The sequence below is a fragment of the Quercus robur genome, chromosome 12 (genome assembly GCF_932294415.1).
Source record: "Quercus robur chromosome 12, dhQueRobu3.1, whole genome shotgun sequence".
Lineage (NCBI taxonomy): Eukaryota > Viridiplantae > Streptophyta > Magnoliopsida > Fagales > Fagaceae > Quercus > Quercus robur.
The window spans coordinates 32,848,098-32,872,431 of NC_065545.1; the positions used below are offsets into that span (position 1 = coordinate 32,848,098).

At 35.5% G+C, this 24,334-nt stretch overlaps 1 protein-coding gene across 1 annotated transcript; it reads right to left on the reverse strand.

The window, feature by feature from the left end:
* Window positions 1-2,890: 2,890 nt before the first annotated feature.
* On the reverse strand, window positions 2,891-22,988 carry LOC126708672 (chaperone protein dnaJ 13). Its single transcript, XM_050408526.1, has 13 exons — window positions 22,566-22,988; window positions 19,199-19,485; window positions 18,616-18,813; window positions 18,416-18,530; window positions 17,987-18,073; window positions 15,362-15,450; window positions 12,288-12,372; window positions 10,468-10,521; window positions 10,235-10,315; window positions 8,210-8,287; window positions 4,024-4,263; window positions 3,318-3,425; window positions 2,891-3,222 (listed from the first exon to the last, which is right to left on the reverse strand). Exons 1-13 carry the CDS (start codon window positions 22,707-22,709, stop codon window positions 3,166-3,168), a joined length of 1,623 nt encoding a protein of 540 aa, XP_050264483.1. The 5' UTR covers window positions 22,710-22,988; the 3' UTR covers window positions 2,891-3,165.
* Window positions 22,989-24,334: the final 1,346 nt, after the last annotated feature.

The window sequence follows — 24,334 nt, forward strand, 5'->3', positions numbered from 1 at the left end:
TTTTTATCGTAAATATGATAGCATTTTTATCGCCTTTGGGTGAGATAAGAATAGCATATGTTTTCTAGGGCAGCACCTCATGTCAATCATTCAGGATCATATTAGATAGAGCACCTGTTATTCTGGAGAGGATTTAAAAAGAACCAGAATGCAGCACAAGTTTATTCATTGAATATTTTCACTACCCATATGAAAGTTCAATGTAAAGTTAGAAGCTAATGGACTGTGAAGATAAGGATGTAGTTGCTCCTGGTGTTGGAGAAAACTCCTGAACTTAGAGATAAAATAAAACCTTTTTATCAAGCACTCAATCGGGGAAGGTAATTCTGTGTTCCTTAGGCACGATAATTGGCATCCAGAAGAACCTTTACATCCTAAGTACGGATATAGGATAATTTATGATGTGGCCGGTTCATTTCATGCTGAAGTAGCTAGTATCAAACAAATGAACAAAGGGATTGTCGGAAATGGAACCCAACAAGGTCAGAAGATATTGTAATCATTCAAAGCAAATTGTTTCAGTTAAAAATGGAACCCAACAAGGTCAGAAGATCTTGTAATCATTCAAAGCAAAATGTTTCAGTTGAAAATGGTGAGTGACGGTTGATGATTCAGTTTCTTGGCTTCTTTCTAATTCAGGGCAGTTTACTAGTGCCTCTGCTTGGGAGCCTATTTGATTTAAGAAATTTGCTCCCTGCTGGTGATGGAGATTGGTCCGATTCCCTAATTCAATTCCAAAAAAAGTGCCTTCTTTAATAGCTTTGGCCATCAAAAATAGATTATCTACATATAACAGAGTTGTGTGTTCGGCTTAGGCCAAAATGGCAAAATGCCAATTTTGCCCAAAACAAGTAGCAAAATGCCCCTATTCTGAACTGTTTAGGGATATGCTCCTGTTTAAACTCGATTTTTTTAAAATCGAGTTTCAACGAAAAACTCAATTCGCCCAAAATCGAGTTACAGGCAAAAAACTTGCAAAAACTTACATGGAACTTGAGTTCCGTGTAAGTTTTTGCAAGTAACTCGATTTTGGGCAAATCGAGTTTTAAAAAATCGAGTTTCAAAATAGAGGTATATCCCTAAATAGCTTCAGAACAGGGGCATTTTGCTAAAACTTTTGGGCGAAATGGGTATTTTGCCATTTTGGCCCTTGGGCTTATGTTTGTTCTGCAGAAATTTCATGGAATCATTTTTTTTTTTTTTTTAATTTCTTTCTCTCAAAGAATTTGGTTATAGATTTTCATATGCTGTTTGGTTGAATAACCTGTTTACTACTGATTGATGTAATGCAGTGGTGTGCCAGACATCTCAAAGGTGGGGGTTTCAACGAAAAGTTTGAGTTCATAAATGGCCTTATCAGATATGAAGAATATCTTGAAGTTGATCAAATTGGATGTCAAAGTAAATATATATTGAGTTTTGTAAGGGAGTAAAGAAGCTTATAGTAAACAAATATCTATACTGCTATCTTTACCAAGGATGCATATGTTAATGCTAGTTTTTGTTAATCCAGGACATAGCGCTTTCTTGTTTTAGCTGCAGCTTGATGGTTGTTAAACTAGGTGTTTGCAAATTCTTTGCTAATTGTCTTGTAGCCACTAGTATTGGAGTTTTAAACGAATTGAGCTATTTATGAACAATTTAGGCTTGACTTGTGTTGGGTCAAATAATTAATTTATTGACAGAATGCATGGCAAATGGGAAAAAGTCATGTGTAAAGGAAGTTTTAATATAATTGTCAAGTAATAGGTAATTGTCATAGACATGTGCTCCATTTCTGCAAGTAACATTGTTCAATGATTTTTTTTTTTTGGGTAAATAAGTTGAAAATAGTAGGACTTGGTTGATAAGACCTAACATAACTGAAACTCTTTCTCAAGCCTCAATCTCTTTCTTTTTCTCCCACGATCCCACCTCTTTCACGCCTTCTATCCTTCTCTCTTAAAAAAAACACATACCAAACACATAATTATGTTTTTCTTTTTTCATATTTTAAAATATGTTATTTGAAACATGATATCAAACACTTTTTTTTTTCTTTTTTTTACATTATGAGTATATTAAACATGTGTTTTCACAACACTTCTTAAACCACTGCTACCAAACAAACATTTATCGTTTGATGTTTTTCAGACTAGATAACTCGAAAATGAAGGGAAAACATAGTTTGTGTATAGAGCAAATAAAAATTGAGAAACATGCAATTAGTAATTTAGTAACGAGTCAAATTTTAGCACAATGGAGGCCTGTCTAGCTCTAGTAGCAAAGGGCTTGCAAGCTTGGGTAAGGAACACTTATACATGTTCCATAGCAGCAGCGGAAGCTCCTACAGTCTGGTGGGCTGTGGCGATCATAATTGTAAGGATTGCAGCCAATCCATTATTGAAGGTGATGCCAAAGATGTGATCAGAAGCATTTCAGATAGTTCCAAGCAAGTTAATTGGAAAATTTGGCAGGTGATCGAAGTAATTCGAAGATGTTCCAAGCTTTAGTTTTCTCAATTCCCAATGTAATGCCAAGAGGCTTTTAGCTAGCTCAAAGCATTGACATCCTTCTTTTAGAAGGAGAACTAGGATTTAGATAATCAGATCACTCCCTCACATGTGGCAACAACATAGCAAAAAAGGGACCCAAAATGAAAATCCTAATGTAATGTTTGTGTTTAAGTGGGCTAGTAGATATAACAATAGAGTAACCCATCTTTTTTGCAAATGGGGCCTAAATGGTAGGCTTGTCTCAGCTTCTCCCTACTTGATTGTTTAGGCCTTGCCGGTGTATAAGGCTTTTCCGTTAATTTTTCTGTTTTTTTCTCTCCACACAAACATTCAAACTTTTAGTGAATAAAATACGAGAGAAATAAAAAAACAAAAAAAACAAACTTGATACGAAATTGTACACATTTAAACTCCAATTCCAATTCTTGCATTGCTTGCTTCAAAAGTGGGAATCACTTCGAAGTTAAATCTCATGCCAACTCCAATTCCAATTCTTGCATTGCTTGCTTCGAGAGTGGGAATCACTTCGAAGTTAAATCTCGTGTCCATGAGACGTGCCTAAAGGCAACAAAAACTGCCTTCGACAAAAATTACAAATAGAAAGAGCCATTGCAAGTATAGACCAATGGTGCTTTTAGTTCACCATGAAAAAGAAAAAGGAAAAAAAAAATTAGATTACATGTGATTCCTGGGGTATTAGCAGCTCTTCATAATCATCAACGACCACCTGATTCACAAATTTCAAGTTAGTAAATACAAGACCTAACCTTCATCAACACCTTTTTTAGTTGCTTACAACAAAAGAGAAACTGTCATTCATACCTGATATCTCCCGCCTCTGTAGGTGTACTCCACATGCAGCTGCTTAGGTTCTCCAGGACATGGATCACAAAAGCCCATGATGCCTGACTTCTTCACACCCTCATGCAGCTGCAATAACAGAAATGGGATATGAAAAATATAAAAACCAAAGGATATTTTGAGTATGAAGTGAAATGCATAGTGGATTAAAATGGACTGGCAGACGGTAATAATTTACTTTAGTCTATGTCTGGCTTTAGCAAACTCCTAAGAATATATGGTAAAGACTCAAAATGTGTTTTAAGAAGCTATCAAAATCATAATTTTTTAGTTACTTTTAATCACTGGATTAAACTTTAGGTTTAAAAATGAGGTCAAGGATTCTCTCTGTTCACTATATAGAGGAACCTACAAGTAGGATGAGATGATAGAGTTAATACCATAGACCAAATGGAAATTATGATTTGGGGAATGAGTTGGAAAGGTTCAGTCTGAAATTATGCAACTTGGATTAAGAACCTTAGAAGAGGATGATCTGGACAGGTTATAACAAAATGCCCTTTGGCTTGTTAATAAAGTAGATGCTCAGAAGTTCACTCCTTGATACATGCAACAAATATATGCTAACTTATCAGAGTATTTCAACTTTTGGCATCAGTATATACTAATACAAAATTGGATTCATAACAACATAGACAAGCAAAAACAGCACTTGAAGGAGAAATACCTTGAGTTGTCCGGACTCACTAACAAGGAAATTTAGAGGAAGTGTAACATCCAAGACTTGTGAAGTCAATTCCTGTTGTGTTTCCCTTGATTCATCATTTCTACTCAAAGCAGTACGATTTCCATACAATGCTCTAGTAATAATCAATCCGTTTGTTTCTAATTGCCTATTTCTTTTCCTATTGGCCACATTCTGTAGTAACTTCTGAGCTTTCTCCGCTGCTGCTCTTGCCTCTTGAACCTACACATAACAGGGGCTAAAATAAGTACAATCACTCAACATTTTTGAACAAGGCTAAAGAAAAGAACAAGTGAAACTCACCTTGTACGACCAAAATCAGAAAACACACACACAGAAACATAATATAAACTTAGAAGTCTTAACATTTGCAAATATTGAGAACCTAATTAGTAAACACAAAGACTTCTTCCATTTGAAACTCCTACCTAACATACTTTGAGTTTGAGCTATCCAGAACTATTTGCCATTAGTTGAAATATGGAGGCCTATGTGGCTGATGTGATGAAGTTCCCAAATGGTGTTCTTTTCTGCAATTTAATTTTTGTAAGAGCCACTCAAGATTGGGAATTGGAATCCTTCTACAATTTCATGGATAGAATCTATGGGATGTCTTTGAGAGGAGTTGGGGACGATAAGATTTGTTGGAAACCTGCTATCGGAAGAGGTTTTACAGTTTGTTTCTACTATCAGGTTCTGACAAAAAGTATTGATCAGTCTTTCCCTTGGAAGACTGTTTGGAAGCCAAAGGTCCCTTCTAGAGTTGCTTTTTTGGTCTGGACTGCAGCTTTGGGGAATATTTTGACTATTGATAATCTTCGGAAATGGGTGATTTTGATTTTGAATTGGTGTTGCATGTGTAAAAGGAATGGGGAATCAGTAGACCACCTCCTTATCCATTGCTCTTTTGCTTTTGATTTGTGGTCTAGTGTTTACCTTGTTTGGCAATCACTGTGTTAGGCTGAAGACGGTGGAGGAGCTGTTGGCTTGTTGGCAAGGAAAGTTTGGGCGACATTAGAATAGTGCTATTTGGATGGTTGTCCCTCATTGTTTGATGTGGTGCATTAAGTGGAAGAGGAATAACTGGCATTTTGAGGACTTGGAGAAAATAGATTCAGATCTCAAACTTTTCTTTTTCAAGACTCTTCTGGACTAGGTTGCAATGTTAGGCTGTCATTCTTTCTCTCCAATTCATGATTTATTTTCAGTTCATGGGTTTATGGACTTTTGTACTTTACACTCTCAATTTGTACTTTGTTCCTGATGTATACTCCCTATATACTCAAGTGACACCCTTCTTCTTTTTATAATATATTTTTATTACTTATTAAAAAAAAGTATTGAAAATATAGTTCCTCATGTATCGGAAATTTTCATGGTTAGATAACAGAATTGTTCTTCACCACATATCCATAATACTATATTGCTGGTCTCTTAAACTTTAAAAGGGAATCAGTTTTCCTTGTCTATATAACTTTCATTAAATAGGGAATGAATATTGATTTTCCCCTTTGTTTTCTAAGATCACAAGAATAATATATTAAATATTGATCACTTTTTTTTGCTGAAGTTAAATATTGATCACTTGCTGAGTAGATGAATCAGGTTTCTAAATACACGTAGAATGGTATGAGGGGCGAAGGAAATGCAGCTACCAATTCCTTGTGGAGTACTGTGCTCTCTTTTTGGGCACTCCAATGTGTATGGTTAGAAAAGTTGTTTTAAATAGGATTGAGGAGATGGTTGGAAGTCAACTTCCTAAAATCGTGCCATACAGTACGTGATATAGAAACCTGCATCATCTACTCACCAAGATATCACTGTTTAATATATATATAGTTAGTAACAGCCAGATTGGGATATATACGACAAGCACACATATGGGTTTAATTCAGTTCAAAGTTATAAAAACGTTTTGAAATTTTAACGTAAAAAAAAAAAAAAAAAAAAAAAAAAAAAAAAAAAAAAAATCATTTATATATTACAGATTAAAATGAAAAATTCAAGACCTAAGTATAATTTCATAAGATATTACTAAAAAACCAACTCATTAGGTATATCATATATTTAATATATTTTTTCCCAAAATTTTGGCTATGTTTTCTATCAAAATAACAATAAGTAAATGAAGGAAAAGAAATAACTCTGATAAGAAGAAAAAATAATGTGTTAAAAGGACTACTGGCTCAACCCTAGAAACTCAAGTATCCTTGTGCTTATGCCCAATCATTTGAGATGTTTATTATATTCCTTCATTCACTTAGCTAGAATAAAAAAAGAAGAGAAAAATAACAAATAAATTTGTTTTTGATAGGTAGATAGTGGGGGGAGGCCGTGTGAGGGGGGAGGTGAGGTTCAAACCACAGACATGGGACACTACAAAGAATACCATTACCAATGGGTTATCATTTGAACCCCAATAGCAAGTAAATTATCTATTGTTTCATATAATTTAAATAACTAAAATGATTTAATTTTTTTTCTAAGTTAAAAGAATCATGAAAGAGGGAAAGACTGCTCAGATTAAGTCATACCATTAAATTAAAATTTTCAATATATATGTACTTAACTACTTATATATTACATGACATTAAGCTCTAATCATCCAAATTATAGGAAAAGCTTAGTAGATCAAAGAAGAAAAAATTCAGAATTACAATAAAAAGATGAAAATATTGATGTTTAATGATAAATGATAAAACATGGAACTAATTGGCACAATAAACAATTATATTGCCAATAAATGTATTAAAGCATATTTAGTATGGTCAAATTGAAGTATAATTTGTATACTATGGAAAACGTTTAATGCATGTTCTATACTTTTAAATATAGAAAATAAACATTTTTCAGAGCATTTTTGTTTCACACACACACATAAATACATATACTTTCTATGTTCAGGTGGACCCTCAGAAGGAAAACAATAGAGAAAGGTCAAAAACGTGGGAAGAAGAGGTCAAAAACGTGGGAAGAAGATATTGAAATAGGAATCTAAGCACATATTTGTAATATCCACATAACCTCCTTGGTTAATTATATGGAGTAGGCTATCAAACAAGCTGAGCTGCTCCCATGTCCTTTAGGAAAAAAAATCAATAACAAAATACAAAAGAGAGGCATAGCTCATTGGGCTCACTTGTTTACTAAATGAGCTGAATTTCATTTGCAAGGAGATCCCGTGAGGGTGAGCTAACCCCAAAAAACCCATTCTCAATTTGGATTGTAGGGTACAACTCGCCTACATGAAGCCGGAATCACTAGTAGCCATACGGTGGTATATTTGTTCCCGGGCCTTGTACACACCTTTTGTCATACTATGGGAAATGCCATGCCTGAAGTTGTTACCCTAATTCTTTAACCTTAAGGAGGGAGATGTTGAAGGCAGGGATAGTGACTGGAGTGAAGTCATAACAAGGTAGGTATATTGGAAGGTGCGACTGGATCACATCTTTTTTAGGAAGAGCTAACGCTTGTTAGGTATTTTGGTTTGACACTGCTTCACAGCCAAAGAGCTAACACATATATATTTTATGACTTCTCAAACTTATTTTTATATCTATTTCATTTTTTTTGTATAAAATATTTTTTATTTGTAATTAACCTTGCGATTCGACCAATAAGTCAACAACCCACTGGTTGAACACAATGACCCAGCTCCTAGTACAGAATAATTTCAGATCCAGGTTTACTAAGTTTGTGGCACCAAATCTGAATGGCTTATATGCCTACCTAACTGCTTAGTAAATGTGCCCAAACTAAAAAAATTTAGGGTCAATTTGAAATCAAGCTAAGGTGAAAGTTTCAAAGGCTTCGATCTACTAGTTTGCAATGGGTTAAGAAGTTTGTCTTTGTTTAAGGCTGGAAATGAGCCATACTCCCAGCAAGTTACTTGGGTTCTGTTCAGGTAGTGATTCAGCTTGACTTTCAATTATAAAAGTTTGCAACTGCATGCATGTCTCATCCGCACATTTTGCTATCTATAAAATACCATGACCATTTTTCATTGTTCTATTTACATGCTATGCAGAGAGAGATCTATATACTCCTACAAACGTGCAAGATGGCAGACCATGCATTATAAAGGTTTGCATCTACATGCATGTCCATACAAGAAAAACTGATCAATCAGAAGTTGTATCTAGACAAACAGTAAAGTAACTCATACCTTGGCAGAAGTTTTTTCTACATTCTCTAAAGCCTTCTGTTTTTCCCTTTTAAGGTAATAAGGTTTAAAAACGAATTTCTGCATGCAAGCAAAGGACACAAAATTAGCACAAATATGCAGATAAATAATTAATACTAAACTTCCATCTCTCCACACATTTACATATCCCACTTATGAATTGTGAGACCATATAATACAATTAATGGTGAATATGGAACTCTGGATAGAATCTAGAATAAGGAGCAACTAAAGAACATCACTAGCCATTGGGAAAGCCATGTAAATCACATTAATAGATAGCCTAAATGCTAGAATTTTTTAATCTGAAAACAGCACTAAAATGGCAGCTAAATAGTGGAGAGTAGCAAGATAAGGCAAAAAATTAGTTCAGCTACATTGAAGTTGTAAGAAAATTGTCACTTTTTTGAAAAACAAAGCAACCTGTAGCCTACCTGCCTTGGGACTAGAAGCTATATTATTAGGACAAATAACATTGAGTTTCTGGTCAGTTGAACATCCATGATTCCAGCTCATTTATACAGAGTCAGCTGTTCAACAGTATACCAATGTTGTTCCCCACCCTCCCAAATGAGTCAGAATAAACCAATCCCAAGAGATCCATATGAATACGAAAAAGAGACAGCAGATAGTCACCACCAACAATTCTGCCAGCAGATTTTGTGACATTTTTTTATTTGTAGTTATACACGCACTTAGTGGGTCTTGAGATATGATGAAGAGGATAAGATGTTATTTAAGGAGGAACTTAAATAACAACATTTTTGGAATTTGAGTCACTCTAGCTATTAATGGATTTATTGTATTCAATAGCAGTCCGAGATGGTGAAGAGGATAAGATGTGCTAGAAACTGTCTATTTAGAAGGGTTTTGAGGTTAGATCTTATTGCAGAGCACTAGTTTTTTTGATAAGTAATAAGATTTATTGATATCAAGAAAGGGATGCCCTAGTACACAGGAAGTGTACAGGGGTCAAACAAATCAAGTACAAAAATTAAATAAATCAATAAATTCAAGAAAGGAAGAGAATGATTGGTTTCGCAAAGCTGACAGCCAATCTATCAAGAAAGAGAATGATTGCACAGCACTAGTTCCTACAGGAGTGGAGACGTTCCCTTGGAAAACTATTTGGAAGCCGAAAGTCCCAACTTCAAACGGCCCTTTTTACTTGGGTTGCTTATTTGGGGAAAATTCTAAAAGTGGATAACTTGAGAAAGCATCATATTATTCTTGTGAGTTAGTGTCGTATGTGGAAGGGGGCTGGAGAGACTCAAGATAATTTGCTGCTACATTATGCCATTGCCAAGGAATTATGCGATATGGTCTTTGCACTTTTTGGGGTTCAGTGAGTTATACCTAGAAGGTTTGTTGATTTTTTAGCTAGTTGGAGAGTTTGTTTTGGGCTTCTTGTTCTTCCAATCTTGGGGCTTTAGCTGAGGGGGCTGAGAGAGGTCTTGGAAGAGAGAGAGGAGTTTCTGTTTATTAAAAAATTATCCTTAAGCACAAACAAAAAGAAAGAAATTTGAGAATTCTTAGTTGACATTGCATGTGACATGGTAATCAATTGCCATATCAGCAATTTAGTCCAAGTTACTTAGCTTGAATTTGGATAGAAGAACGAAATGATGGGCAACATTGTTGCAACTAGAATAATAAGGACCAGATAGAAAAATCAACAAGTTTGGAGGAACAAAAGCATGGTTAATCCAAATATTAATTTCTTACATTTGTTCCGAGGACTGAATTTTATTCAATTTTAACAAATCACAAGAAAAGCTAACAATTGGAACAAATCACTTTTTCTGCTAAACCTTGTAATTTTACAAATTGTTACTAGTTTCAACTGAGTATAAGAGTTAGTTTGGCATCAGTTTTTAGCTTTTAGCTTTTATGTACAGCTTAACTCTAATAGGCTTTGTAAAGAATAATCAATAAACGCATCCTTTCACTTATCCTTTTGGCATGAATAAAAAGGAAAACAATAAAGAGTTTGCAATGTGCAATAACCTTGAGTACAAAGTAAAGTGATGTTGGAAGTACGAATGCTCCAGTTGCAAACACAGGATTGAAATGCCTAGAGAGTAGAATCTGCAAGATGTAGCCCATCAACAACAGATTAGAAAGACATAAGCCAAAAAGGTTCTAATAGCTTTTCACTCTATCCATCCTATTCTTACAGGAATGGAAGAATATGGGTGCATTTTGAAGTGAAATAAGAGAAAGAGTGAGAATATTCTTACAGGAATAATTAACTTTTGGCCGCCACGATGCAATTCAAATTTCCAAAATATACCCTGCAAACATAACAAAAGAGAATAAGATAACACACCTGCTTTACAAAGAAAACATTTGACAGCTGAAACCAAAAACTGAGCGAGCGAATAAATGCATGAAATTAAAGGAGAGCTTTTATAAACTCCAAAAAAAAAAGGCAATTAAAAGGATATTTCATCTTTGTTAGACTATAGGAAAAACATTAAAGGAATAAAAAATAAAAATAAAAAGATGCCCTTTGGTCCAAAGACCATTGGCCCAAGCACCAATATTCAAAAACATCCCCAATATTACATAAGATTTTAATAGGTAAATTGCACAACGGACAGATGGGTCACCTTCCAGGATCAAACTGCTTACCCAACCTCAACTGCTTAACAAAGGTTATGTAAAAGAACCATACCACAGTGGTCTTTGAAATATCTAGTGAATGGCTTCACCCCACAGGTTCAAACTCCTTACCCAACCTTTTTTTATAGGAATATATATTATTATTATTATTATTAACAAAGATACATATGTACAACTACAAATCAAATAAGTATACAGGTTGTATTCCCTAAAACTCTTCGTAGAATTACATAACCAGAGCTTCAATAAAGTCATAAACTTGGATTCAAAGACATCCAAAAGAATAAGGATCCTATAAAACAATCCCCACAAAAGAAACTTCTTCACCTTCAAAAATTCTCCTATTCCTCTCCCTCCAAATATACCACATTAAACATCTAGGAACCGTATTCCATACTATACTTCTGGAAGACTTTGGCCTTCTTCGCCAACATAGCAACATATGCTTCAGTCTTAGGCATCATCCAATTTGATCCAAAAGCTAGAAATATGAATCCATAATTCCATAGCCACTGGACAATGAAGCAGCAAGTGTTCCACAGTTTTCTTGTTACTTTTTACACAAAACACTCCAATTTTCCAGCATGGACAAAACTTATATATAATACCTTAAGTGTTATTCTTTAGGTTCTCCTTTTAAGATTTTGCAATGTGCTTGCTTAATTAAAAAATACATTTTCATCTCATGAGAAAAAAGTCATATGGCAGAATCTTAAGAGGAGAACCTAAGGAACAGCACCTAAGTACTATACCTAAGTCTTGCTCTTCCAGCATTATACCCCTTTTCATCAAATTTATCTATGGTAGGACTTTCCACCAAGTCGCAAACCATGAAAAAAATGCCACTTTTAGTTAGAATTTTTATCTGTCAAATAACCTTTTGAGGGAAATCCAAGCAACCAAGACCTCTCATCATCTCATAGAAAGAACTAACACTAAAATGGCCATCAAGACCATCTTTGCACATGCTCCAGAGCATCTTGTCCTCATATAATTTTTTTTTTAAATTTGATAAGTAATTTTGAATAGGATAGAATGGTGGAGAAGAATACAAGTGAACTTCTTTGATTAGTCTATTCACTATTTATTGCCAACCCCATAGTTTTAAGACAAAGGCTTTCGTGTTGTTGTATTCACGTACAAAAGTTTGCCATTAAGTCACTAGATAAACAGCTAGGTACTTGCAGAAAACCCCTCGCTGTCTTCTTTTTCTTCTAGTAAAATCCAAATAAGCATCTAATTGAGAAAATTTATGATGAACTAGCATCGGTTGCATGATATATCTGGAAATTACCCAATACATCCAAGCAACCACATGCATAGTTCATCCTGGCTTCCTAAATAACAGGCATTTCACCAAATAGAAGCAACAGATAAAAATGCATAGGCATCAATGGAGAAATGATAAATTCATTTTCTGCCTAGATGCAATTACCTGAATTCCAATTGAATATAACATGCGGACAGTACTGAAATTAGATATTTTCCTCCCACCGCCAACTTCAAGCTCAAGAGTGGTGCTGCAAAAATAACGTATCAAGTCACAAACATATGACATTAAATCCACACGGGACACTATCTAAATTAATAATATACTGTGAGTTATTTAGATATTTTTATATAAGAGAAAGTTCCAAAAGATTACTTGAAGTTATGAAAGACAAAGCAGTGACAGAAAATATTAATTGTATCAACACATAACCACAACCAGTCGCTGTCATTAAAGAAGATGAGAAGTCTGTAAGGAACATCTACTAGACATATACCCGCTTACAAGTGGCATAGCCTCCAGGGAACCACTCTAAACTAAGCCTGCCATCAACCCCAATTTTACTCTACACTTTGCACACAAACACAATCATTAAAGAGGAAGCATTTCCTTGTTGGAGTATAAATAATGGGTAGCATGGAAACTCCTTTATAGAAGCAAATAAACAAATCATTGATGTAAGTTGAGTAGAGAACATAGAGGGCCACCACATATGTTTGTGTGGCAAAGCCCATTAAATGGCTTTTCAGATATAGATAAACCAAATCAGATGTGTTCATTTCTCACCAAAATTAGAAGAAAGTATTTTTTTTTATTGCCAACTAAACTGGTTGAAATAGATATTAGCCTCCTCTGGTAGACTTCTGGTGCATGGATGTAGATACAGGCCAAAGCATGGATTAAATTGTAGTTAATAAGACATTTTGGTTTAACTAACAATACTGTACTTTACCATTCAGGTTGAATGGGACAGAATGATGACGTGGTCTGAGACAACTACCTTATCTTACTTATCAAAAAAAACACTACCTTATCTTCTGTTTTTATTAGCCAACATCACCACTACCTTCATTTTGTGAATTTAACAGAACCATATTCTCCCAACTGGAGTGATTATATTCGTGTTTGTTGCTCATAATGATATCACTCCAGCAAAGACTTCTTTTGTCCAAACTTCCGTTGAAAAATGATCATTTATTAATCTATCCTTTCTTCACTTGACTTTCATTCATATAAAGAATCACCTTTCAGGTATATTATAAAATTTCAGTTTGTAAGGAGAAACAGTTTACTATAAGCTAAAATGCACACATAAGATAAAAATACATGCATATAAGTTACGAGTATATGCTTGTGGATATTGGACAATATGTCCATTTAATAATACCACCTTAGAGTAATATAATTTTTAAGAAGAATATATACTCCTGTTGCTAGCAATTTTGCTTCCCTAACCTGTTGTACTGATACTGATGACAATTGTATGACATTTAAAGTTGAGACTCAGCACCTCTCTATTCCTCAACAGTTTATGAAACTTTCCTACAGTTTGGTAAGCCAGCTGGTTCGTATCATTCTAAATAGTTCTCCAATCAAAATTTCCTGCATTGCTAAATTAGCATGATATTTCCCATGTGTTTTGATATAAATACTATTTGATTGAAGTCAATAGCCTTACAATGAAAACATGATAAATAGCATAATCACAAGGGAAAATTTCTCAGTATTTTATGTAATATGAGAGGAAAGACATGACACTAGTCGTTTTTTATTTTTTATTTTTTGCTAGGTAAATGGTGGAGGAGGGGGAGGGGGTGGTGGGGTTCAAAACTCTAGCACTGGACAACACTTCAGAAAGGAGGTTAACTGCTTATGGCATCAGGTTATAGCATCCAAATACGGAGAGGCTAGAGGGGGGCTGGTGTACTAGAGATGTTAGAGGAAATCATGGATGTGGGATGTGGAAGAAAATTAGGGCAGGTGCAGGGAGCTTCTTTGGAAATGTGGTGTATGCAGTGAGAGAGGGCCATTGTATTTGGTTCTGGCATGATCCTTAGTGTGGGTTTATCCCCATAAGGATCTCTATCCAAATCTGTTTGCGTGTTCTGTGTCTAGAGAAGCTTGGATTTCCAATTTGATTTCTTCTGCATCAGAAGAGGGAAATAGGAGTTGGAATATACAATTTTAACAAGCTTTTCATGATTGGGAGTTGGAGGGTGTGTATACTTTTTTTGAGCTTCATTATTCCAAGCTGCCTGGGGCTGAGGGTGATGATACCTTGATTAGGCAGTTTGACTCGGACAAGAGTTTTTGAAGTGAGTTCTTATTAAAAAATTTTACTAGAGCCTCCTTCTGTTTCTTTCCCTTAGAAAATCATCTGCTGTATTAAGGTACCCAAAAGGGAGTCTCTCTTTTTATGGACGGTAGCATGGGGATGGATTCTTTCTATTGATAATCTTGGGGGGCTGCCCCTTGTTAATTGGTGTTGCTTGTGTAGATGTGACGGGGAAACTGTGGACAATCTTTTGCTCCACTGTAAGTTTGCACATGCTTTATGGAGTGAAGTTTTTTTGTTGTTTGGGATTTAGTGGGTGATGCAAAGACTGTAGCCTCTCTACTCTTTGCTTGGAAGAATTGGTTGGGGAAACAATTTTCAAGCATTTGGATATGGTACCAGCGCGTCTTATGTAGTTAATTTGGCGGGAACGTAATACCATTATTTTTGAAGATATTGAGAGACCTTTAGATCTGGTGAAGTCTTTGCTAGTTAAGATCTTGTTTGTTTGGTCTTGTATTCGGGGTTTAACACATTATATTTCTATTTGTGATTTCCTTCAATCTATTAGCATTTCTTTTTGGTTTGTATGTATTCATTTCAAGTATAGTGTGTTCATCATTGTGAACACATTGTTCATCCCTAATGTATCGTACCCAAAGTTTTTCAAAAAAAATGTTGTATCCTTATAGCCATACCCGTATCCATATCCGTACCCAGGCATCTTAGTTTCCATCATGATTATACAAGGAAATTTACACAAAGTTAAAAATCCCAAGGTATGCAACCAAAAAAAAAAAAAAAATCCACATCTATATAATACGGAAATGAATAAACTGTCAAGATATTTAAAAGTGGAAGAAATTCAAAAATGAAAAACTAAAAATCGACAAGAGATTCTTTTATCAACATTACAGAAAATAATATAGCATAATCAGTACACAGACAGATCATAAGCACATACCTTCCAACTTTGCCCACAATACGGCCATGAGATTTTGAGGAAAACCGATGAGTGTAATGAGCTGATGCCAAAAATGAACTTGTGCCAAACTGCATGAATTGATAATGAATAAAGGGAAGGAAGGATAGTAAGCATCTAAATTAATGAAAGCCTGCAAAAATTTGTGCAGTTTTGGAAATAAATACTACACAAAGGTTTGAACAAAAGAGAAGGAAGAAGAGCTTATAAGGGAGGAGAAGCAGGATATTATATTCAGGGTACGGTTACATATCATATTATTTTTGATATTATGAAATAGATCATTCATTCCTTAGCCTAGCCATGAATGAGGGTCCAGTTGTATCATAGATTTACTAGTCGCAAGTAGATATTTTCTCAAGTCGATTCTTTGGTCCATGTCCATGTAATAAAGATATAAGAAGGATAAAGGATCCCTCCTGATTGAATGATGCAGCCATGGAAGATTGATTTGATATTACTTTGCAAATTTGCCTATGAAGAATTATTTTATGGGATCCACATGTGAAGCCGAACTGAAGCAAAATCCAGGTGGTTTTAAAGGTCAAGTCATGAATCTTTTAGGGTTTAAAAAAAATATTTGAGTTTTTATTTTATTAGTTATGGTCAATTTTGTAGTCAAGGCAAATCTGTAATTTTTTCCATTCCTATGAATTAATGGTATTTTGGTACTTTAGCTGAGTCTAGAATTCTAGAAGATACGAATTAGTTTATTTTCTTTGAGTCCAAGTTAGTGTTTTATTAGGTTTTTGGTTTACTGGCCAAAGTAGGAATTCTAACGCTGCTAGTACAAGAAAGTCTCTCTCTCTCTCTCTCTCTCTCTCTCTCCACACACACACACACGCATATATACACACACACATATATATAGGTAAAATAAAATTCATTAAATAAAAAATGTTATTCCAATACACAGGGTATGTACTGAAATGAAAACGGAAGAGTGCAAAACAAGAAAATAAAAGAATCAGCTAGAGGCAAGAAAACTAGCTAATGTCCAAAGAATCCATAAAATCTAGCAGCCCCTCATCTAAGAAAGATACGAGCGGAGAAGTCCACTCGTATAGAGTCTTCAAAAACAAAAACTTCAACTTTGCAAATTTTTGAGTTGATTAATAAAGTTATTTAGCTTTTTGAGCATAGAAGCACATAGGCCTTTTTGCGTTTGTTTCTCTCTTTGGCACTGTACATACAGCACTTGAACACCATAAAATCGACTATTTTCCTTATTCCTTACAACCCCAAATGAAGCCCTTTCTTTACCTATGAAACCCGCATACTTTCTTCTACCAAATAGCCCATAAATACTCATCAAACCACCTTTTAATTCCTAGCAAAACCCATAACCTTTTCTGCAACAATTCTAAAGCCTAGTTCCACAATTCTTCCTAATGCTAAACCCACCACAATCACACCTAGACAAATTCCCTGTGTCCTACGTCATTGTACTCAAAAGGAAAAATAATTAAGCCTCTTTTTTACATTAATTGGCTAAAAATTGCTAAAAATCCATATCTTTTATGATAAGTGTAAATAAAGTCATATATTGAACATAAGATTTTTTTATATATAAGTGTGTGTGTGTATTAAGTTTTATATAAGTATATATTGAACATAAGATAATAGGCCACAATTCCTTCAAGGGGCATTCAACAAAAGCTACTATTGTCATCACCTTCATCTCTACCTGCTATCATTTTCTTGTAATTCTGATCACATTTTTTATTAAATTCAGTCACAAATCTGCTGTGATCCTTCAGTCACACGCATGGCCATTATAGCTTGTCACAAACCTATGACTATCTATATCTTCTATCAGAAATTCTCTTGCTATTGTTGCATTGCATTTTATATCCATATGCATCTCACTCTCTCCCCCACTGCACATGGAAGAAGAAAAACAATTATCACTGTCACCTAAACCAAGAAACAGTCCTTATCTTCAAGAGCAGATCGGTTAGCGGACTTTCACATAAATTCCAAGGTCTTAGAGTTCTTTATCAGCACTCTATGTAGTTGTCTTGTCTTCTAAATTTAGAACATGAAAAATTCTTGGTTTTCAAGAACCTGCAAGTACTCTAGGGAGAACCAGTTAGAGCCCAGCTGAATAGTTTTGGATTGGACTTACAGATTGTAATTAATCTTCTGAATTGGGAACTCACTAGAGAAATGCAATTGAACTTCAGTCACTCAGTGCTAGAATCCATCATTGATAAATAAATAACAAATAGCATGTTTTCACATAGCTCCTTTTACAACCAAATCGAAGGTTGAGCCTTTGAAATTGAACAAAATGGAGACGAGTCTAACTATCAGAGCAGGTATTATGTTACAAGGTTTGCATGCTTGACACCCAACTAAACATAATTAAATGACAGTTAAATGGGTTATGACGAACTTAGCTTAACAATGAATCATAAAATGTCAATGGAAGATAAGAATGATGAAGGTGTACATCACCTCTAAACTGGTATGAAGAATTTCTACATTTACAGGTGTGTTATAATATTTTTTCTGCCTCCATGGTATGGCCCTTTTTTAAAAGTATAATAAGCTTTCTGGGAAGAAAATTTTAACATGCTCAAACAACAACAAACATAGACGCACCTTCACTTCTCCAGCTGCAGACATTTTCTCTTCTTTCTTTTGCCATCCAACTGCAATAGATGATTCTGGACCTACTGCAAGCTGTATCTGTAAAAGAGAAAGTGACAAAAAAAAATATTCAAAAGATAATAACGACCGCAATCAAGACAATATAAATGTAAAACACAAACATCTATTTTTTCCAGCCTCTAAAGATGGCCTCTGTGTTAATTACATTGTTAAAATTGTCAAGTTTTGCAGGATCATTTACTTTTCCTTGGTACCATTTCCTCCGTAAAAGTATGCCATATGATACAAGAAAATCAGTAAATTCCCACAGAATTCATAACTAAATTGTATACAGATGTAAAGACCCTAATGAACATGATATGATGGCGAATGAAGTGAAAAAGGGAAAAATGAGCCAAGTTGAAACAAAAGGAAGCATACATTTCCATTTGCTGTTTCAGTAAGTTGGCGGGTCCAGGAATTGGAAAGATTCAAGGAACCATCTCTCAAAGAAACAGCAAGGGCCATTGTTGCAGTTGAGTGTGACGACAGCTGACTGAACAAAGAAACAATATAAAGGTGAAGTGAAACGAGAAAACCAGCAAAAAAGGTCAAATGACATACATAAGTACATGCCCTACCGAGACGTTTGCACCCCAACTAGTGCCCGTAAACCAGCTGCAGCCATAAATTCTACAGAAGCAGCGGGAGATATTTGACGCCTGAACACAGCACTAGCAGCTCCACCCCCAGAATTCCCATTTACTGCCAAATTTCCACCAATTGCAATTGCATTGTTTTTTGATATTTGAGACTGAACTTCACTTGTCATAGCCATTCTGACATTTAGGTGCATAAGGACATGAGTGTGCAATTGAAACAGTAAGGTAAGCACTAAAATAAGCAAACTTTATGAAAATCTTAAAATGCCTGAAATTAAAAGCCTTTGAGGATATCGAGAACCAATGGTTTAAAATTAGAATGAGATCAAAAGCGTCTCAGGCAACCACCAAGAAATATAAGTAACAAGATGTATCAAGATTCACAAATATACAAATAACTAGTGAGCGAGAAAATAATTTCTAATAGAAGAAGACAAAACCAGTTTGTGTGTGTGGTGTGTGTGTGTGAGAGAGAGAGAGAGAGAGAGATGGCCTGGATGGGCATAAGTTTAATACTAGCAAAAAATCTAAGGGGCATGAAACTTCTCAGATCGAACTGTACCCTCGCATGATGCCATCACCTTTTAGAAGGTGTGGCAAAGACATATTTGCCAGTATTGTACCAGAAGGTCGGAAATGTGCTGAGATCTTTTCTTGTTCCTTCATTTTCCGTAACCTTTCAAGTTCTTCCTTTAGCTCTTCTACTTTATTCAGCTTTGGACCAAGCTCCAAACCAGAAGTCAACCCTTCCATGCCATAAATGTCATATATTTGCCTTTTATTTACGTCTGATAAAATTTCATATGCTTCACATATACGTTGAAAGTTCTCTGTAGCGATGTCTTTCATCTGAAATGAAAATTTTGTCAATGAATCTTTAATGAAAATACAAAGGGGAAAATCCCTCAAAACAAGAATCAAACATGACCACAAATTCAATTGATAGTAATAGAGGGAGGTAAAGATCCTCCCTCCATCCTATAACGAATTTCTATCCTAAATATATATATGTGTGTGTGTGAGAGAGAGAATTTTAGGGGGAGCATGTAGCCATGTACTGCCTTGCAAACTCAAGCTTTTTGTATGTATTTCAATTCACCCTTATGTTATTGGTGCTATAAAATTTTCATAAAGAACACAATTCTCAAGATAAGGATAAAAAAATAAAAAAATAAAATTTGATACGTAATAATACTTTTATTAAAAAAACTGAACATCATGTTCACGATGGTGAACACTCTGAACAAGAAACAAATACAATATAATCAAGAACTAAAGGAAATAGAGACTAAGAAGTCAGATAAAGAAGTACAATTCGTACAACCCCACACACGAGCCCAAAGAAACAGAGTACCAAAGAGGAGAGATTTTAGATAATCTAATGTTCTCTCCTTGTCTTCAAAAATACAGGCATTACGTTCCTGCTAGACTAACCACGTTAAACATGCCTGGACCATATTCCAAGTATAAAAATTTTATACTTGGGTGACTTATATATATATATTTATTTATTTATTACCAATAAATAAATAAATAAAAAAGAGGATAAAACAGAAAGTAGAAATTCAAAAATGTTAACTTTTTTTTTAACAAAATAAACTTTAAACTTTTAGATATATATATTTGCATACAGGATGTAACCCCTATGCCACATAATGGCTGTAGACCCCCTAAGAAAAGGTGTGTAAAAGTAAACAAAACATTGAAGCGATTTCAAGAGAAATAAGATTGATCAAATAATTTTAAAAAAAAATTAAAAAAATTTGATAATTCAATAATTACAACAATAAGAGAAGGGGGGTTTGAACCTTGGATGTTTCGACTGGAAATACTAGGAGGCGCCAATTGAGTTACAAGGCTCTTGGCTAGATATAGGACAAACAACATTAAAAAAAATGCTCATTGTTGGATGAAGGGAATAGGATTTAACATAATTACCAATAGGCTAAAACTGATCCATTATTGTTTTAACCTTTTAGGCGTCAATTGCTACTAATAGGGAGTAGGATTAAAGATACCAATGTTTTTTCTTTTGCGATGAGCAAGACCAAAGGTGGCCTATTAATCAAAGCATCCTTCCAATAGGATGTAATGCAATAGAAAGTAGTAACAGCAATGGATATGGCAATAATATGAACTTCTCTAGTTCCCAGCAAAGAAATAACTGGTGGAAACTATCATACACCTTATATTCTAAAAATAGGTTCCTCCTAAATTGATCCTGAACATGATGCAAGTTTTTTTTTTTTTGCTAAGTGTAACTAAGGGGATCCAACCCCACAATCTAAATCCCATGGTAGGGAGCAGATGCCACAAGGCCATTTGGCCATTAGATATCATGATGTAAGTTGATAATTAGTTCATACAAAAAACATTACAGCTGCCATCAGCTTACTAGTTGAGAGAACTGAAGTATCAGTGTTCACTCTTAATATGAAATGTTAAGAGGAATGACTGTGTTGAAATTCCTGTGGAAAGCAAATTGGAGAGTGAAGGACCCCTGAAACGTGGGTGTCTTTGTATTGACTGCAACTTGGGTGAAAATCCTTAAGATAGAAAATCTCATAAGATGGGGTATGACTATGTTGAATTGTTGTCATATGTGCAACAAAAGAAGAGAGAAAGTAGATCATTTACTTTTGCATTTTCCAATAGCCATTGAGCTATGGGATTTTGCATGTGTGGTATTTGGAGCAAAATGGGTGATGCCTAAAATTGTGTGGGTTGCTCCAATGTTGGCATCGAAGATCTAACACTTTTCTAAATAGATCATGGAATATAGTTCCATATTTGATGTGGCAATGGAGAGAGAGAAATTGGAGGACCTTTGAGGAGCAGATGCTATCTATGGAGAGACCGAAATCCCAATTTGTTGGGTCCCTATTCTTTTGGATGTCTTTGGATGATAGTGGACGATCCAATATGCATGATTTCAAAGATGCACTATAATTTTGATCATCTCAAGGACATCTTTTATAAAACCAATATACTTTTTGTAAGTAATAATTTCATCGAAACCGCATAACATGGGAGGTATGCTAAAACCAATATTTCTTCAATACAATTATTTTTACTTAATTAAAAAAAAAAGGACCTGGGGTATCACCTTTCATAAATATCAAAAACGAGCCATCTTTGTGAATATGCAAGGGATAGACAAGCGGCATTAGGGCACATGTGCATTTGAAGGACATATGAGACTCATTTTCTATTTTTTGTCATATGAGCTTCATATTTCAATGAAGTACCTGTATACTCTCCGTCTATAGTTCTTACATTTGATTGGACAAATGGAATTTGTTTCAGATTTCTACCTCTCTTTTTTCTTTTTCCAAATAAGCTGTTAAGGTTATGATCAATGTAACATACCAAAAACACATCAGTTGGTTTCTTCCACCTATGTACCATGTTTAAGTCAAGTCATCAAACAAACAACTTCAATGGCAGCTACCCGTCCGCCAGGTTCTCCACACTTAATAAAATCTACATAACTAAAGAACTTTACACATAATTCAACACAAACTTTCTTCACAACTTGTTGAAGTGGCAGATTGTGAGCTGTGGACAATCACTTTTACAAGGACCCTTCAGTAACACCACTCTCATTTCCACCACTCACAACCTACCACTTCAACCAGTTGAGCAAAAAATAACACCACTAAACTAATTCAATTCCACAAGTTCAGATAATACACCATCTCAAACACCAATAATTTCTTAAACAAAATACCTTTTAAAGCTTATAAATAATACAGATTCAATACACTTAAACCCATTCAACCCAAATTTGAACTGACAAAACTAAAATCAAACTACACACGATATCACCCATTACAGCCAACATTGCATTTCAATCACTAATATCACTCCAACTCAGTTAAAAGAAACCAATCAATCAATCAATGTTAAAACTGAAGTTTGTAACATACATGGAGTTCTTGGTATTTGTCGGGGTGATATACTTGGGCCCATTGGCGATAGGCTTTCCGGATTTCTTCGTCGGAGGCCTCCGGTGATATGTTGAGCAGTGCGTACAGTTCTCTATTGGGTGGGCCCGAGTCTTCTTCCTTCATCTTGTCTCTGTGGTACCAAAAAATCGAGTACGAATTGCCGGGGGATGCGAAGCTGGAAGGATTACTTTGCTTTGGTTTCACTTCGCGGAGCGAGATTCGAGGGCAGAGAGAGAGTGTTCTCTAAAAGAGATTGAGAGAGCGAGAGAGTTTTAAGGTTTTAGGGGGTTTGGGGTTTGAGGTTTAGGCCGAGCGTGCGGGTATTGACTTTCTTATTGTTGCGTGCGGCACAGGTTGCCCTTAGTGGGCTGCACTCACCACAGTGCACTACGGACCCTATAAATTTATCTTTGTCTAATTGTCTTGTCTCAAAGAACAAACAGACAACCTATACACTAATCTATTGGGCCCGGTTAATATGGGATCGATTAATGTGTGCCACACGTTAATAAATCTATTTTTAAAAAAGTTTTAATGAGAATCGAAAAAATTATCGCAATAAATTTTTTTCAAATTTGACTTTCTATTATGTGCCCACAGAGTCACAGATAGTCACACAGCCAAAATTAAATACCTGTCAACTGTGAAGAGACTGGAGGCTGGAGCAGCGGAGCAACGAAGCTGGGTTGTGCAGATCGAGCAACCGCCGGCGGCGGCGGCAAGATGGGCCTCCGGTTTGGGTATGCGACAGGGAGTCAGGGACGGGTCTCGCGTCTACTGGGTAGCAAGAGATGGGCCTCTCTCGCGTGGGCAGCGGCGTCACGGCGTCGGCGTCTCTCTCGCATCTCACTTTCTCTGTCTGGACTCTCGCCTCTCAGGCTCTCACTTTCTTTTCTTTTTTTATTTTTTTCCTTCGTTTTTTGGCTTTTCCGTTTGGTTTTGGAGTCTTTCTTTTTTTGGGTAAAAATACGGAGGAGTTATATTAATAATCAAAAGTAACAGAGGCCCGAGCGGAACGGGTTACAGCATTAGTGTCATAATCTAGACTCTAGAGCCTCCATAACAACAAAAGGAGGATATTCAAAAGATATAAAAGGTTCATCTTGGCAGCGCCCGATGGTTGCAAGCAGGTCCGCAGCTCTATTGGTTTCACTGTAACAGTGTTGCATGCGATACTCCTGGAAATTTTTTTTTTTTTTTTAAGGTTTACATGTGCTGATGGGCCTCCTGGGCTGGCCGGATAGGGATGGTTGAGGGGGGCCTGAGCTACAAAAATGTTATTAAATCCGTTCCGTTCCGGCCGGAATGGCCGGAATATTTCGTACCGGGATGCAATCCGGAACGGTAATACCACCTGTTGTTCCACCTCGGGTCCAATTCCGGCCAGTTTCGGGTCATTCCGGTCAATATCGGCCGGTAGCAGTTTTTACTTTTTAGCCAACCAAAAAAAAAAAAGAACTTAAACTAACAAACCCATCAGCACAGCATGTCTCCACCTAACACTGAAGAAGTTCAAATCATATCTGCTCCGAAGCTACCAAATGATTTGAAAAAAAAAAAAAAAAAAAAAACAAAGGAAGAAGAAGAGAACAGAAATTTAGAGCAAATGTGGAGGAAGCCAAATTTTAGCTGCGTTTGAAACTTTCTTCTTCAGTCCTGCACTTAAACTTCTGGTCTGGGTCTCTGAAACTTTCAGAGAAGTACTTCTGTAAGTTTAAGTAACTGATGGGAATATGCAATGAAGAAGA